A 16,720-nucleotide genomic window follows, 5' to 3' on the forward strand; every position below is an offset into this window, starting at 1 on the left:
AAAGTAACGCGTTACTTTACTGCGTTACTGTAATCTGATTACTTTTTAAAGTAACGAGTAAAGTAAGGGATTACTATCGCAAAAACGGTAATCTAATTACTTTCCTGTAGGAACGCTGCGTTGCTGCGTTACTAAAACCGTGATTTTTTTGCGAGAATGTCTCATGACAATGACGTAAGCGAGTGCGACATTCGTGACAACAGCTGTGTGCAGATTAACAATGGATAATATATCGAGTACGGGAGAGAGTATGAGCGTGCAGCGTTTAAAGCGTGGAAGTACTGACCTTACTTTGAGTTTGATTCCATAAAAAGTGACAAAAACATTAGCGTCCGTTGTGCGTGGGAAGAAAACTTCTCTTTACAGCGAAAAAAAAACCCCTAAACAAGCACCGAGTGCACAATGACGTAATGGGAAATTCACAGAGAAACTCATGGATTCTTCCACTGACCGCTGCGGCACACCTGCACCAGGGCAAACCTCCGCCTACCCCACTCCTGCTATACAGGTGAACATAGAGCAAAAGGACCGCAAGTCTTTGACTTTATTTATTTTCTGCTGTGTTTTACTTGCATCTATTTGAAAGACTGAGTGTAAACGCAGAAAATAGGTTTAAATGTTAAACTAATTTCTTCAAGTCAGAGAATGGTGCATATAATTTAATTTTTACTTGATGCATAAAGTTAAAAGATTAAAACAAGTTAAAAAAAAGAGACTTTTCCATTTGATTACATTTTGTATGATGGATTATGCAGAAAAAGTAGAATTGGGCTGAAAGATCTATCGCTTTATCAACTATTCAGGTTGTAAATCGCGTTTTTAAAAAGTAACTAAGTAACTAAATAATTAATTACTTTTGAAAATAAGTAATCAGTAAAGTAACGGGATTACTTTTTTGGGGAACAATCAGTAATTAGTTACTGATTACTTTTTTCAAGTAACTTGACCAACACTGGGCCAGAGGCTAGTAGATAGGTGGAATCTGTTAAATGACTCAAGAACATCAGCAGCTTAAAGTCAAATAGATACTACAGTCTTTCTAGAAGCAGGACCTGTTATTCAGGAGCCAAACTGGAAGCACTTATTGGGAAGCTTTTTGAAAGATTCTTTCAATTAATTTTCTATTAGGTAGACATACAGACTGCATTTATGGAATATCCAGTCAAGTCTGATAAAGAGAAAACATGTAAAAGTTTGCAGACTTTGTCCAAAAATAAAGTTGTACAGGCAAGAGTATCTCTCTTATAATGTCTCTACTGCTACCAGGTCCTCACCTAGCTGAGACCAAGGATACCACACATTTTATTTTGAAGTTGAACCCAAATGTGTTCTGTCTTTAAAGAAAGTATCATCTACTCAATCATAGAAGGATTACAATATTGAAAAAAACAAATGCCTGAATCCTAAATTGTGGATATCCTATTGTTGTGATCTAAAATGTAACACTAAATGTAATTAAAACACTAAAAATCTGGACTCCTGGGCTTAGTGACTGCAAGGATCACCAGCCCGAGGAAAACACAAAATACACATAACCCCGTGACAAAGACAATTCATTCTTGAATGAAGACATTGATCTGACTTTTTAAAATTTTGCCAATTGTGTTTATTATTAATTTGGGAAATAGAAAGGGGGGGGGGGGTTGTAAAGAAGAAGGGAAAGGAAAGGGATAGAAAGAAGGAAAGAGATAGAGGAGAGAAAACCCCAACAATCCCCTCTGAGCAAGCACTAGGTGCGACAGTGGATAGGAAAAACTCCCTATAAAGGAAGAAACCTATGACAGAACCAGGCTCTAGAGGGGGCAGTCAACTGTCGGGACTGGTTGGGGGGTGAGGGTGAAAAGAGAGAGAGAGGGGGGGGGGGGGGGGGGGGGGGGAAAGGTGTTAGGAGTTAAAGGGAGACAGGGGAGGGAGAGGTGTCAGGAGAGAAAGGGAGAGAAAGGGAGAGGAGAGGTGAAAGTTAAGATGGAACAGAGGTGGAGGAAGACGAGGTGACATCAGCAGTAGAAAAAGTAGAAAAAGAAGAAAAAGCAGGAGTGTTCTTCCTCCAGAAGAAGCGGAATCTTTTTTTCTTCTTTTCCATCAGCTTTTCCACGAGCACTTTTTTCTCTAGGATGAGGGTTCTCAGCTGATCGACTGTCTCTGCATTCTCCTTCTCAAGTCTCTTGCATGTTTTCTCCACTTTTTCCAATTTGGCTTGTTTGTCTTCAAGCCTTTCTTTCATTTCTTTAGATGTTGCCTCCTGCGTTAGCTTTGCCTCGTGCAGCTCTGTATAACTCTGTTGTAATTTGTTGTGCGTGTCTTCCAACTGCTGACTGCTCCTCTCGAAATCTTGAAGTGTACACTGCAGGTCTTTGTTTGTTTTCTCCAGTTGTTGCTTTAGCACCTGCATCTCAGTGTTTTTGCACTTCAAGTTGTCTGAAAGTTCCTCGAGTTCTGTGTTTTTTCTCAGCATGTCATTGAGCTTACTCTGCATCTCTGAGCATTGGTTTTGCAGCTTTTCCTTTTCCTCTTCCAGTTCAGTTGTTTTGTAGTTCAGTTTGTTATAAAGTTCTTGCAGGTTTAAGTTTTTCCTCTCAAAGTCCTGGAGAATTTCTTTGTCTTCTTTCTGCTTTATTTCCTGTTGTTCTTGGTCTTGAAGCAGCTCTTGATATTTGTGCAGTGTTTCATCAAGCTTTGCCTGCAGCGCTCCGTGTTGTTCCTGCACACCTTGCATGTCTCTCTGGTTAATGTCCAGTTTTTCTTTCTCTTCAAGGATTTCTTTATTCTTTTGCAGAGCTTCATCAAGCATTACTTGCAAGCCTTCGTTGCGTTTCTCGATGTTCTGAAGCTTGCAATCCAGATGTTTCTGTTTCATGTCTTGCTGTTCTTTCTCTTGAAGGAAATCTTTATTTCGCTGCAGTGCTTTATCAAGTTTTATTTTCTGCGCTGTGTATTTTTCCTGCACGTCTTCAAGCTTGCAGTCCATCTGTTTCTGTTTAATTTCTTGTTGCTTTTGTTCTTGAAGCAACTCCTTATTTTTGTTCAGTGTTTTATCAAGCTTTACCTGAAGAACTTTGTATTTTTCCTCCGTGCCTTGAAGTTTTCGCTGCTTCATGTCCTGTTGTTCTTTTTCATGGAGGAGCTCTTTAATTTTTTGCAGAGCTTCATTAAGCTTGATTTGCAAGCCTTTGTTGTGTTTCTCCATGTCCTGAAGCTTGAAATCCATTTCCTTCTGTTTTATCTCCTGTAGCCTTTTTTCTTGAAGAACATCTTCATTTGTGTGCGGTCTTTCATCAAGCTTTACCTGCAGTGCTCTGTTTTTCTCCTCCATGTCTTGGAGTTGGCACTGCATGTCTCTCTGGTTAATGTCCAGTTTTTCTTTCTCTTCAAGGATTTCTTTATTCTTTTGCAGAGCTTCATCAAGCATTACTTGCAAGCCTTCGTTGTGTTTCTCAATGTTCTGAAGCTTGCAATCCAGATGTTTCTGTTTCATGTCTTGCTGTTCTTTCTCTTGAAGGAAATCTTTATTTCTCTGCAGTGCTTTATCAAGCTTTATTTTCTGCGCTGTGTATTTTTCCTGCACGTCTTCAAGCTTGCAGTCCGTTTGTTTCTGTTTAATTTCTTGTTGCTTTTGTTCTTGAAGCAACTCCTTATTTTTGTTCAGTGTTTTATCAAGCTTTACCTGAAGCGCTTTGTATTTTTCCTCCATGCCTTGGAGTTTGCACTGCTTCATGTCCTGTTGATCTTTTTCTTGGAGGAGCTCTTTATTTTTTTGCAGAGCTTCATTAAGCTTGATTTGCAAGCCTTTGTTGTGTTTCTCCACGTCCTGAAGCTTGAAATCCATTTCCTTCTGTTTTATCTCCTGTAGCCTTTTTTCTTGAAGAAAGTCTTCCTTTGTGTGCGGTCTTTCATCAAGCTTTACCTGCAGCGCTCTGTTTTTCTCCTCCATTTCTTGGAGTTGGCACTGCAAGTCTCTCTGGTTTATTTTCAGGTGTTCGTTCTCTTCAAGGATTTCTTTATTTTTTTTTCTCTGAGACATGTTTGAATCTGTAAACTGTCACTCTCAAAAGGATCCAAATGTTTTAAAAGATTTCTCTGGCGAATGTTTGAACGCTACGAACATAAATGCTGCGAATAACAGACTAAAAGTGGTTGTGTCTCACCCCTGTTTAAGGATTTTTTAGAATCAAAGGATCAAAGGACAAAGTGGTCATAAGATTCTAAACGTGTCATAGTTGCCAAGAGATGGCGGCAGTTTAGTTTACTTTTTGCATTTGAAAATAAACACTGGGCTGATTTTAACACCATTACAAGAAGTGTTGTTAATCATACTTTTTAAATCATAATCAGGTTACCACAAATTGTTTTTTAATTTAGTAGAACTCAAAATGTTTGTCAGTGGGTAAACAATTCATAATGCACCTTCAGGAACATCAAGTTATTCTTAGTACTGCATACTTGCAATGAATAAGTTGTCCCAACAGTCATCTTAAGTAAACTTTACTCAATTTTTTGGAGGTAACGAGTTTGCATAGTTTTTTGAGTTCTGGGAACTAATTAGATTTTACAGTGCAGTAGTTTGAACATTTATAATAACATTTCTGCACACTGGAACAAACCTGTCTCCTTTTCTAGAACTGTTGCTAACACTTATGAGATGAAAATGAATCTTCCATCGTGAAGATAGAGAGTGACAAATGTTACTTTTCTTTTTTTCTTTATATCTAAACTTTAAAAACAAAAAACTGTTGAAATTACCTGGACTGCCTCAGCCCAGGTGATGTAACATTAGCAGACAGAGGGTTTGATGTTGCAGAATCTTTGGAGCTGTACCATGCTGAACTGAAGAGCCCAGCTTTCACCAAAAGGAGGAACTAAGTGGTGTTATGTGTCAAATTAACTGACATGTTAGCTGGTGGAGTACCCACTGCATTATATATATATATAATCTCTTTTTTATAATAAATAATCAAAAACTTTATTTAAACTAAGATTTTAAAAATATGTGCAGTGATCAATGTGCTGTCAGGTATGTGCTTCAATCCACACACAAATACAAAACAATCTGACCACACGTACAACTGTTTCACAAACTCTATAAAGCATTCACACTCCAATGGATGCTTCAGAAAGCAACTTGGGATTACAATCTTGTCCAAGGATATTTGGCCTGCAGACTGGAGCAGCCAGGGATCAAACCAGAAAACTTTCTGATCAAAAGCTGACTTGTCCTAAATCCTGAACGGCAGACACCCCATTTTAGCCAGCCAAGATTAAATGGCACATTCTTTAATTACAGAGTTAGGGATTGTTACATGGAACTCAAAAGAAATGTTGAACCCATTTTGTGTTCTGTGTCTTCTAAAGCTGTCTGTACTTTTACAGACAAAAGTTCATCAGCAAACAGTTTGCAGGCCTCTAATTATCAGGCTGTACTCAAGCGCTTGAATTCAACCTAAAAGCTGTGCTGTCATACAGAACCAAGTACCCTCCGCGGAAACTATAGCTAATGTCACAACTGGATCTGATGAGACAGCTATGATTTCTGGACTCGAAGTAAATAATCCTGAATCAATTTATACAACATCAGTTTGTTTGTTTTGCTTTCATAACAAATAGTTTTGAGCCATAAAAAAAGAAAGAAATTATCATCAAGAGAAAGACAATAAGCTGCCTAGTTTGTTCGAAATACACCGCAGTATAATATTATATCACATTTTTTATCTCTAGTCTTTCGTGTCCAGTTATTTACAAATGAATACTGTGTAATGCTTGTGTAAGTGAAAACCTGTCCGGCTACCTTGATCAGATTTTTACTGCACTACAAACTTCTAGTATGATTAAAAAGAACAAAGAAAACACAATGAATATAAACAGAATATAATGCTTTTCACTTAAAAGTAAATACTGCCCAGAGAGTGAACTACTGTGGTGGAGTGCTTCTGGTTTACGATATAATTTACACGTGAGCCTTGAATTCCAGTTTATGAAATGGCTCTTGCTGATCATGCAAATACCTCTGCCCTGTCTGTCACAATCAGCAGGGCTGACTGTGTGTAGAGTGAAGGGTGGACCCAAATGCAGATGAAAACGAAATGTGAAACATGACTTGAATAACAGAAAACAAGCCGTTTATTGAGGCTGGCAAAATAACTGTAAACAAAAGGCAAAAGGCAAGGCTAACAATAAACTAAACTGGGTGAGCTAAATTAACTAAAAACCTACAACAGGAACATGGACTTGACATGAGGAAACTTGACACAACTTCTTGGCTTGCAAACAAAGCAGACGATCTGACAATGACACACTGAAAACAGAGAACTAAAATACACAGGAGGTGATTAGGGGATGTGGGAACACATGGAGGAACAGCTGACTTACATGAGCCTAATGACAGGACAGGGGAAGTGAAACTAAATACAATGAACAAAGAACACACGACTCCTTCAAAATAAAACAGGAAACACTGAAACTAGACATGAAAACAAGCTTAACAGACCTAACACATGATGAACGATACAAGAACTCAAACATAGAAACCAAGGAAACAATAAATAATAACTGCCTTTCCTTAACTAAAGCTAAATAGGAATGACACAAATTAATCACAAATCTAAAATGAGAAAAATACAAAATGAACTCAGAGCGCTGGGTCAGAGACCCAGCCTGTGACACTGTCCTCACTTTCTTATATCTTTGTTCCATGAAGTTGGGACATATTAATGATATTTTTTCCTGTAAAATTCAGAAACTCTTCCTTTAGCTAACAGTTCCAATGTGTGTCAAAGTGTACAGGTCCTTCTCAAATAATTTGCATATTGTGATAAAGTTCATTATTTTGTGTAATGTACTGATAAACATTAGACTTTCATATATTTTAGATTCATTACACACAACTGAAGTAGTTCGAGCCTTTCATTGTTTTAATATTGATGATTTTAGCATACAGCTCATGAAAACCCAAAATTCCTATCTCAAAAAATGAGCATATCATGAAAAGGTTCTCTAAACGAGTGATTAACCTAATCATCTGAATCAACGAATTAACTCTAAACACCTGCAATCATAGAAGGATTACAATATTGAAAAAAACAAATGCCTGAATTCTAAATTGTGGATATCCTATTGTTGTGATCTAAAATGTAACACTAAATGTGATTAAAACACTAAAAATCTGGACTCCTGGGCTCAACGACTGCAAGAATCACCAGCCCGAGGAAAACACAAAATACACATGACCCCGTGACAAAGACAATTCATTCTTGAATGAAGACATTGATCTGACTTTTTAAAATTTTGCCAATTGTGTTTATTATTAATTTGGGAAATAGAAAGGGGGGGGGGGGGGGGGGTTGTAAAGAAGAAGGGAAAGGAAAGGGATAGAAAGAAGGAAAGAGATAGAGGAGAGAAAACCCCAACAATCCCCTCTGAGCAAGCACTAGGTGCGACAGTGGATAGGAAAAACTTCCTATAAAGGAAGAAACCTATGACAGAACCAGGCTCTAGAGGGGGCAGTCAACTGTCGAGACTGGTTGGGGGGTGAGGGTGAAAAGAGAGGGAGGGGGGGGGGGGGAGAGAGAGATGGGACAGGTGTTAGGAGTTAAAGGGAGAGAAAGGGAGAGGAGAGGTGAAAATTAAGATGGGACAGAGGTGGAGGAAGACGAGGTGACATCAGCAGTAGAAAAAGTAGAAAAAGAAGAAAAAGCAGGAGTGTTCTTCCTCCAGAAGAAGCGGAATCTTTTTTTCTTCTTTTCCATCAGCTTTTCCACGAGCACTTTTTTCTCTAGGATGAGGGTTCTCAGCTGATCGACTGTCTCTGCATTCTCCTTCTCAAGTCTCTTGCATGTTTTCTCCACTTTTTCCAATTTGGCTTGTTTGTCTTCAAGCCTTTCTTTCATTTCTTTAGATGTTGCCTCCTGCGTTATCTTTGCCTCGTGCAGCTCTGTATAACTCTGTTGTAATTTGTTGTGCGTGTCTTCCAACTGCTGACTGCTCCTCTCGAAATCTTGAAGTGTACACTGCAGGTCTTTGTTTGTTTTCTCCAGTTGTTGCTTTAGCACCTGCATCTCAGTGTTTTTGCACTTCAAGTTGTCTGAAAGTTCCTCGAGTTCTGTGTTTTTTCTCAGCATGTCATTGAGCTTACTCTGCATCTCTGAGCATTGGTTTTGCAGCTTTTCCTTTTCCTCTTCCAGTTCAGTTGTTTTGTAGTTCAGTTTGTTATAAAGTTCTTGCAGGTTTAGGTTTTTCCTCTCAAAGTCCTGAAGAATTTCTTTGTCTTCTTTCTGCTTTATTTCCTGTTGTTCTTGGTCTTGAAGCAGCTCTTGATATTTGTGCAGTGTTTCATCAAGCTTTGCCTGCAGCGCTCCGTGTTGTTCCTGCACACCTTGCATGTCTCTCTGGTTAATGTCCAGTTTTTCTTTCTCTTCAAGGATTTCTTTATTCTTTTGCAGAGCTTCATCAAGCATTACTTGCAAGCCTTCGTTGCGTTTCTCGAGGTTCTGAAGCTTGCAATCCAGATGTTTCTGTTTCACGTCTTGCTGTTCTTTCTCTTGAAGGAAATCTTTATTTCTCTGCAGTGCTTTATCAAGCTTTATTTTCTGCGCTGTGTATTTTTCCTGCACGTCTTCAAGCTTGCAGTCCATCTGTTTCTGTTTAATTTCTTGTTGCTTTTGTTCTTGAAGCAACTCCTTATTTTTGTTCAGTGTTTTATCAAGCTTTACCTGAAGCGCTTTGTATTTTTCCTCCGTGCCTTGAAGTTTTCGCTGCTTCATGTCCTGTTGTTCTTTTTCATGGAGGAGCTCTTTAATTTTTTGCAGAGCTTCATTAAGCTTGATTTGCAAGCCTTTGTTGTGTTTCTCCATGTCCTGAAGCTTGAAATCCATTTCCTTCTGTTTTATCTCCTGTAGCCTTTTTTCTTGAAGAACGTCTTCATTTGTGTGCGGTCTTTCATCAAGCTTTACCTGCAGTGCTCTGTATTTCTCCTCCATGTCTTGGAGTTGGCACTGCATGTCTCTCTGGTTAATGTCCAGTTTTTCTTTCTCTTCAAGGATTTCTTTATTCTTTTGCAGAGCTTCATCAAGCATTACTTGCAAGCCTTCGTTGTGTTTCTCGATGTTCTGAAGCTTGCAATCCAGATGTTTCTGTTTCATGTCTTGCTGTTCTTTCTCTTGAAGGAAATCTTTATTTCTCTGCAGTGCTTTATCAAGCTTTATTTTCAGCTCTGTGTATTTTTCCTGCACGTCTTCAAGCTTGCAGTCCGTTTGTTTCTGTTTAATTTCTTGTTGCTTTTGTTCTTGAAGCAACTCCTTATTTTTGTTCAGTGTTTTATCAAGCTTTACCTGAAGAACTTTGTATTTTTCCTCCATGCCTTGGAGTTTGTTCTGCTTCATGTCCTGTTGATCTTTTTCTTGGAGGAGCTCTTTATTTTTTTGCAGAGCTTCATTAAGCTTGATTTGCAAGCCTTTGTTGTGTTTCTCCATGTCCTGAAGCTTGAAATCCATTTCCTTCTGTTTTATCTCCTGTAGCCTTTTTTCTTGAAGAAAGTCTTCCTTTGTGTGCGGTCTTTCATCAAGCTTTACCTGCAGTGCTCTGTATTTCTCCTCCATGTCTTGGAGTTGGCACTGCAAGTCTCTCTGGTTTATTTTCAGGTGTTCGTTCTCTTCAAGGATTTCTTTATTTTTTTTTCTCTGAGACATGTTTTAATCTGTAAACTGTCACTCTCAAAAGGATCCAAATGTTTTAAAAGATTTCTCTGGCGAATGTTTGAACGCTACGAACATAAATGTTGCGAATAACGGACTAAAAGTGGTTGTGTCTCACCCCTGTTTAAGGATTTTTTAGAATCAAAGGATCAAAGGACAAAGTGGTCATAAGATTCTAAACGTGTCATAGTTGCCAAGAGATGGCGGCAGTTTAGTTTACTTTTTGCATTTGAAAATAAACACTGGGCTGATTTTAACACCATTACAAGAAGTGTTGTTAATCATTCTTTTTAAATCATAATCAGGTTACCACAAATTGTTTTTTAATTTAGTAGAACTCAAAATGTTTGTCAGTGGGTAAACAATTCATAATGCACCTTCAGGAACATCAAGTTATTCTTAGTACTGCATACTTGCAATGAATAAGTTGTCCCAACAGTCATCTTAAGTAAACTTTACTCAATTTTTTGGAGGTAACGAGTTTGCATAGTTTTTTGAGTTCTGGGAACTAATTAGATTTTACAGTGCAGTAGTTTGAACATTTATAATAACATTTCTGCACACTGGAACAAACCTGTCTCCTTTTCTAGAACTGGTGCTAACACTTATGAGATGAAAATGAATCTTCCTACGTGAAGATAGAGAGTGACAAATGTTACTTTTCTTTTTTTCTTTATATCTAAACTTTAAAAACAAAAAACTGTTGAAATTACCTGGACTGCCTCAGCCCAGGTGATGTAACATTAGCAGACAGAGGGTTTGATGTTGCAGAATCTTTGGAGCTGTACCATGCTGAACTGAAGAGCCCAGCTTTCACCAAAAGGAAGAACTAACTGGCCCCTAGATTGCCCAATCAAATCTCTTAATGCCACCTGCCCTCTCCTACATTCACTGTGGGCTCACCTTGTAGAAAAGAGTTGAGTGTGGAAGAAATGGCAAAAATGTGGAGCTTAAAAGCTAAGAGAAAAAAAGAAATGATAAATAAATCAATGTGTCAAATTAACTGACATGTTAGCTGGTGGAGTACCCACTGCATTATATACCGTAATTGTCGGGCTATAAGCCGCTACTTTCGCACAAGCTTTGAACCCTGCGGCTTTTAGTCAGGTGCGGCTTTTCTATGGATTGTCCATGATTTTTGTGATATCGTAAGAAGGTTTGTTTTGTTTGTTCCGCTGTTGTACGGCACTACGTTGCCTGGCGGAAGGGCATGTGATCAGACACACAGTATTCAGCGTTCAAGAGTGGTATGTTGGTCACATGTCTGTCCGCCAGGCAACGTAGTGCCGTACGAAGTAGCGCGAAAAAAAGATTTTAAAAATATGTGCACTGATCAATTTGCTCTCAGGCATGTGCTTCAATCCACACACAAATACAAAACGACCTGACCACACGTACAACTGTTTCACAAACTCTATAAAGCATTCACACTCCAATGGATGCTTCAGAAAGCAACTTGGGATTACAATCTTGTCCAAGGATATTTGGCCTGCAGACTGGAGCAGCCAGGGATCAAACCAGAAAACTTTCTGATCAAAAGCTGACTTGTGCTAAATCCTGAACGGCCGCCACCCCATTTTAGCCAGCCAAGATTAAATGGCACATTCTTTAATTACAGAGTTAGGGATTGTTACATGGAACTCAAAAGAAATGTTGAACCCATCTTGTGTCCTGTGTCTTCTAAAGCTGTCTGTACTTTTACAGACAAAAGTTCATCAGCAAGGGGGCGTGGTTAGCAAGCAATGGCGTAAGACGTTTTTTGGAAGAGCTCCGCACCAGCCTATAATTTTTTACTGATATCCATCTGTTTTTTGACACCTTTCTGTTGATTCCTGACGTTTGTATATATTTTATAACAATGACGAAACCTAAAGCTTCAAAAGCCCGTGAGAAGACTGAGAAAATCGGAGAAGATGAAGGTGAGCCAGCGAGTGTGGCTAACGAGCACGCGCTAGCTGAGGAGCCATGTGCAATTAGCTCCGTGACTTCCCAAGCGGCTAACCCGACGTCAGCCGACATAATGAGTGCAATTGCTAGATTGGAGACTTCGGTTGATAGCAAATTAACTGCTATTTCAACCACGATGAACGCTGTGGAGGCCACTCTTTCCACGGTAACTGGGAGGATACATGATATCGAGGAAGCTGTAAATGGGCATGACGAGAGGATTGCCGTTTTAGAGGCGCTCTGCGACTCGCTCCAGAAAGGATACGATTTACAGCACAAAAAATTGGATGACCTCGAGTCGCGGTCAAGACGACAGAATATCAGGATCCTTGGAGTTGCGGAGGGGACAGAGAAAGGAAACCCACTGGACTTTGCTTCCGAGCTTATTCCTAAGCTCCTGGGGTGTGAGAACTTCACGGGCAGGGTCGTGGTGGATAGAGCACACCGTGCCCTGGGCCCCAAGCCAGCTGACGGGGACCGGCCTCGTCCTTTAGTTGTGAGGCTGCACTACTATCAAACCCGCGAGCGTATCCTGAGGCTGGCAGCACAAAAAGCTCCGCTGCAGTACGACGGGGCGAAAGTTTTCATCTTTCCGGATCTGACCGAGGAGGTGCTGGCACGGCGTAAGAAGTTTGAAGAAATCCGCAAACGGTGCAGGGCGGCCAATCTACGCTACGGCTTTATTCATCCAGCTCGGTTTCGGGTGACGCTGGACGGGGTCACACAGACTTTTGATAAGCCGGAGGCAGCCAAAAGATTCCTGGACCAGAAACTGGCCGTGGGTACAAATGAGTAGGGCTTTTTAACACAGCGGTTTACTTCCTCAGGTATATGTTTTTTCTGCATAAGCCTTATTTTTGCTGTTCTTATGGGCGTGTTGATGTTGGCTTATACAGCTTAGGTCAGTATTATTGCTGTTATTACTTCCTACAATATGGACAGTATAAGCCCTCAGGATCCTTGTTTACTCTTTGATTTGCTGTATGGGAGCCTAGTAAAGCTCACACATATATGGTTTATACAGCTTTTGTTTTTTAATTTATCTGAATTTTTTTTTTTTTTTTTTTTTTAATAAAGTGTCTTATAAATCTCCCTTTGCTGGTGTGGGGCTGCGGGATGGGTTAGGGGTAGGATTGTGGCTACTACTATGTTCCTATTGGATATGTTGGGTGGAGAAGGGCTTCGTTTGGGGAGGCCCCTCATTTTTAGTGGGACTGTTCTTAGTGTTTTGTGTTTGGATGTTTTTGTTCTATGGTGGTACAATCTTAAATGTGGTAATTACAGAGTGTATAACTACTGGTTAGCTAGTCAAATTAGGATAAGTAACATTTATGTTAAACACATTCAATAAGACTACACTGAGGTTGGTCAGTTGGAATGTGAAAGGCCTGGGCAATCCTGTAAAAAGGGCTAAAGTTCTTGCACACCTTAAACTATTGCAACCTGACATAATTTTTTTACAGGAGACGCATGCTAAGCGCAAAGTTCAATCTGTGCTCCGTGCTAATTGGTTGGGTCAGGCATACAATGCTAATTTTGGAGCTAAAGCAAGAGGGGTTGCAATTTTGTTCAGGAAGAATATTCCTTTCTGTCAAAGCACAGTTACTGTGGATCCAGGGGGAAGGTACCTAATTCTTACAGGTCTCTTGAACTCCTTACCTGTCACTTTTGTAAACGTATACGGTCCTAACTTTGATTGCCCTGAGTTTTTTCAAAAGACTTTTAAGCTGCTGCCAAATGTGAATAATTCTAATATTATAATAGCTGGGGATATGAATCTGGTACTGGACACCCGTTTGGATAAAAGTGCATCGGCTCATACCCAACAGTCTAAATCCAGTCATGTTGTGAAGAGTGCGTTGAAAAACATGAACATGGTGGATACTTGGAGACTACTTTACCCCACAGGCAGGGCTTACTCCTTTTTCTCTTCCGTTCATGGGTCGTACTCCCGTATTGATTATATCTTTCTGGACTCTAAACTTATTCCAATTATGAGGGATGTTACCTACCATCCTATTTTAATTTCTGACCATAGCCCTGTGTCCATTGATCTGGATTTTGCAGATTTAGCTAACTTACAGAGAAGAAACTGGCGCTTTGATCCAACTCTGCTTAAAGATGAGACCTTTCATAAGAAATTAGAGAAGCACATTTTAGATTTTATTAATGAGAATGATAAAGGTGATGTTGACAATGCAATTCTCTGGGAGAGTATGAAGGCAGTAATTCGAGGCCACATTATTTCGTTCTCTGCAGCTAAACGTAAATCCCAGGAAACGGCTTTGAAGGATCTTGAGTCAAATATACAGCAGCTAGAACAAACCTATCAGTCCTCTCCCAAAATAGAATTACTGGGCAAAATTACTAAATTGAAGTGTGAGTATAATTCTCTGCTCAGCAAACAAGTTTGCCTTCAAATCACTAAGTGTAAGCAAACATTTTTTGAATTGGGTGATAAGCCTCATAGGTTACTTGCAAGATTACAAGCATCACAAACAATACTATCAATCAATAACAAACATGGGCAGACCACTAGAAACCCCCAAGAAATAAACAAGTGTTTTGAAGATTTTTATCGTGATCTTTATAGCTCTAAGAGTTCTGCGAGTCAGTCATTAATTGAGGACTTTCTGGAAAAGTGTAATCTCCCAAAATTAGATGATGAGGCAGTTGCAGATTTGGAGGCGGACTTCACATTAGATGAGATTAAGACAGCTATTCAACAGATGTCAAATAATAAGGCCCCTGGGCCAGATGGTTTTGGAGCAGAGTTTTATAAAGCTTACTCCTCATTGCTAGCCCCTCTGATTTTGCGTATGTTTAACTATTCAAAATTGTCTGGCTCGCTGCCAAGTTCATTGTATCATGGTGTAATTTCATTGATTCTTAAAAAAGATCGCGATCCTATGTCTGTCTCGTCCTATCGGCCTATATCTCTCCTTTCTGTTGAGACCAAGATATTAACGAAAGTATTATCAAACCGCCTTAAAGATCATATTGCTAAACTTATACATGCAGATCAAACAGGGTTTATCCCTAACCGCTACATTTATTTTAATTTGCGTAGATTATTTAATCTCATATATAGTCCTGCTAGGTGTTCAGATGATTCTGTGGAAATAGCTTTGGATGCTGAAAAAGCTTTTGATCAGGTCGAGTGGCCGTATATGTTTACTGTATTATCCAAATTTGGATTTGGTGATTCTTTTATCAATTGGATTAGAATTTTGTACAAAGGACCTATGGCCTCGGTAAGGACTAATAATGATGTATCAAGCCCTTTTCGATTGCACAGGGGCACGCGGCAGGGAGATCCCATTTCTCCTTTTATTTTTGCCCTGGCCCTAGAACCTTTAGCAGCTCGTATACGGCTAAGTTCTGATATACTACCGATTATACATCAGGGTATTCCTCATAAGTTCTCCGCTTATGCTGATGACGTAGTTTTATTCATATCAAAACCTAAGACCTCGATCAGTCCACTATTGCAGCTTATTAACGCATTTGGCTCTCTCTCAGGGTATAAGATAAATTGGACGAAAAGTGAACTTATGCCTCTGTCGGATCTGGTGGACATGGCTTATCTGCATAATACTCCATTTAGAATAGCGCTAGATAAGTTTGAATGTCTCGGTATCACAGTCACACGTAAAGTGTCACAACTTTTAAAGCAAAATTGGGATAGAAAAGTTAATCAATTGGAGAAGAATATTGAGTTTTGGATCACATTGCCAATTTCCATGGTGGGGCGGATTAATGCCATCAAAATGGTAGTTTTGCCCAGATTTTTGTACATCTTTCAGTCGATCCCAGTGTGCATTCCCCAGTCATATTTTAAGAAGCTGGAATCTATTGTATCCTCCTTTGTGTGGTCGGGTAAGGTTCCTCGAATTTCCAAAAAACATCTTGTTAAACATAAGACTTGTGGTGGCCTTGGACTCCCAAATTTTAGATTATATTATATGGCTGCACACTTAAATATTTTTTCATTTTGGCGAAGGTGTACTCCAGGTGCTGATTTGGAAGGACAACCTTCATGGTTGATGATGGAACACCTGTCTTGTGGACAAACTTGTCTTCCAGCCCTGCTCAATAGCCCGATAAAAGTGATGAATACACTATATGGCAGAAATCCTGTGATTCAAAATTCAATTAAGGTCTGGAACCAACTATTGGGTACAGTAAAGGCTCCTAAAATGTATTTGGATGCTCCAATATGTAACAATCATGCCTTCAGGCCTGGGCTGGAGGACATCACGTTTGTGACATGGCAGGGAAGAGGGATTTGTTCTCTCAAAGATATTTACATTGATGGACATTTTCCATCTTTTCAGCAATTGAGGGTGAAATTTAATCTTCCTAATTCACATTTTTTCAGATTTTTACAGTTAAGACATTTCATCAAAGCATCTATTCCACAATACAATTTGATTCCTCAAAACTCAGTGCTTGACAGCTTCATGTCAGTTGAGCCCTACACTAGAGGTGCTGTGTCTCGCTTTTACAGGGCCTTACTAGATATATACAGTCCTTCATCTGATACTTTTAGGGAGCAGTGGCAGGAAGAACTGGGGGTGGATGTTACTGATGATCTTTGGCAAGAGTGCATTAAGAATATATATTGTAGTTCTATAAATGCTAGACATTGTCTGATCCAATTTAAGGTTGTGTATAGGTTGCATTTTTCTCCCACTAAAGTGGAAAAAATATATAAGAACGTTTCAGCCCTCTGTGTTAAGTGTTCAAGTGGTCGAGGAACTTTATCTCACCTTTTCTTTCAATGCCAAAAACTACAGCTTTTTTGGAATCATTTGTTTGATTTTCTGACCAAAGCCATTGGCAGGGAGGTCCCATGTACCCCCTTTGCAGCATTATTCGGGGTGTCTGAACCGGGATGGGCAAGGGACAAGACAGAGACGCAGGTTGTGTCAATGACTACTCTTGTGGCTAGAAAGTTGATACTTCTCAGCTGGAAGTCTGATAAACCTCCTACCTTCGAAATGTGGTTGAGACAATTTGGAAGTGTACTCCATCTGGGGAAAATCAGGTTTACCTTGTCTAACCGAGAGAGTGTGTTTTATAAGATT

General features: G+C 39.5%; 3 protein-coding genes across 3 annotated transcripts in view; 1 reads left to right on the forward strand and 2 right to left on the reverse strand.

Moving 5' to 3' along the window:
* Window positions 1-16,720, forward strand: part of snap91a (synaptosome associated protein 91a) — an 80,917-nt gene that overhangs the window by 22,709 nt on the left and 41,488 nt on the right. The gene's annotated exons all lie outside the window — the stretch shown is intronic.
* LOC148100499 (uncharacterized) lies at window positions 1,611-4,109 on the reverse strand. The gene has a single exon (XM_087847740.1). It carries the CDS (start codon window positions 4,019-4,021, stop codon window positions 1,961-1,963), a length of 2,061 nt encoding a protein of 686 aa, XP_087703866.1. The 5' UTR covers window positions 4,022-4,109; the 3' UTR covers window positions 1,611-1,960.
* On the reverse strand, window positions 7,572-9,807 carry LOC148100500 (uncharacterized). The gene has a single exon (XM_087847741.1). It carries the CDS (start codon window positions 9,675-9,677, stop codon window positions 7,617-7,619), a length of 2,061 nt encoding a protein of 686 aa, XP_087703867.1. The 5' UTR covers window positions 9,678-9,807; the 3' UTR covers window positions 7,572-7,616.

Source organism: Neolamprologus brichardi, chromosome 11, assembly GCF_056152115.1.
Source record: "Neolamprologus brichardi isolate AB-2024 chromosome 11, ASM5615211v1, whole genome shotgun sequence".
Lineage (NCBI taxonomy): Eukaryota > Metazoa > Chordata > Actinopteri > Cichliformes > Cichlidae > Neolamprologus > Neolamprologus brichardi.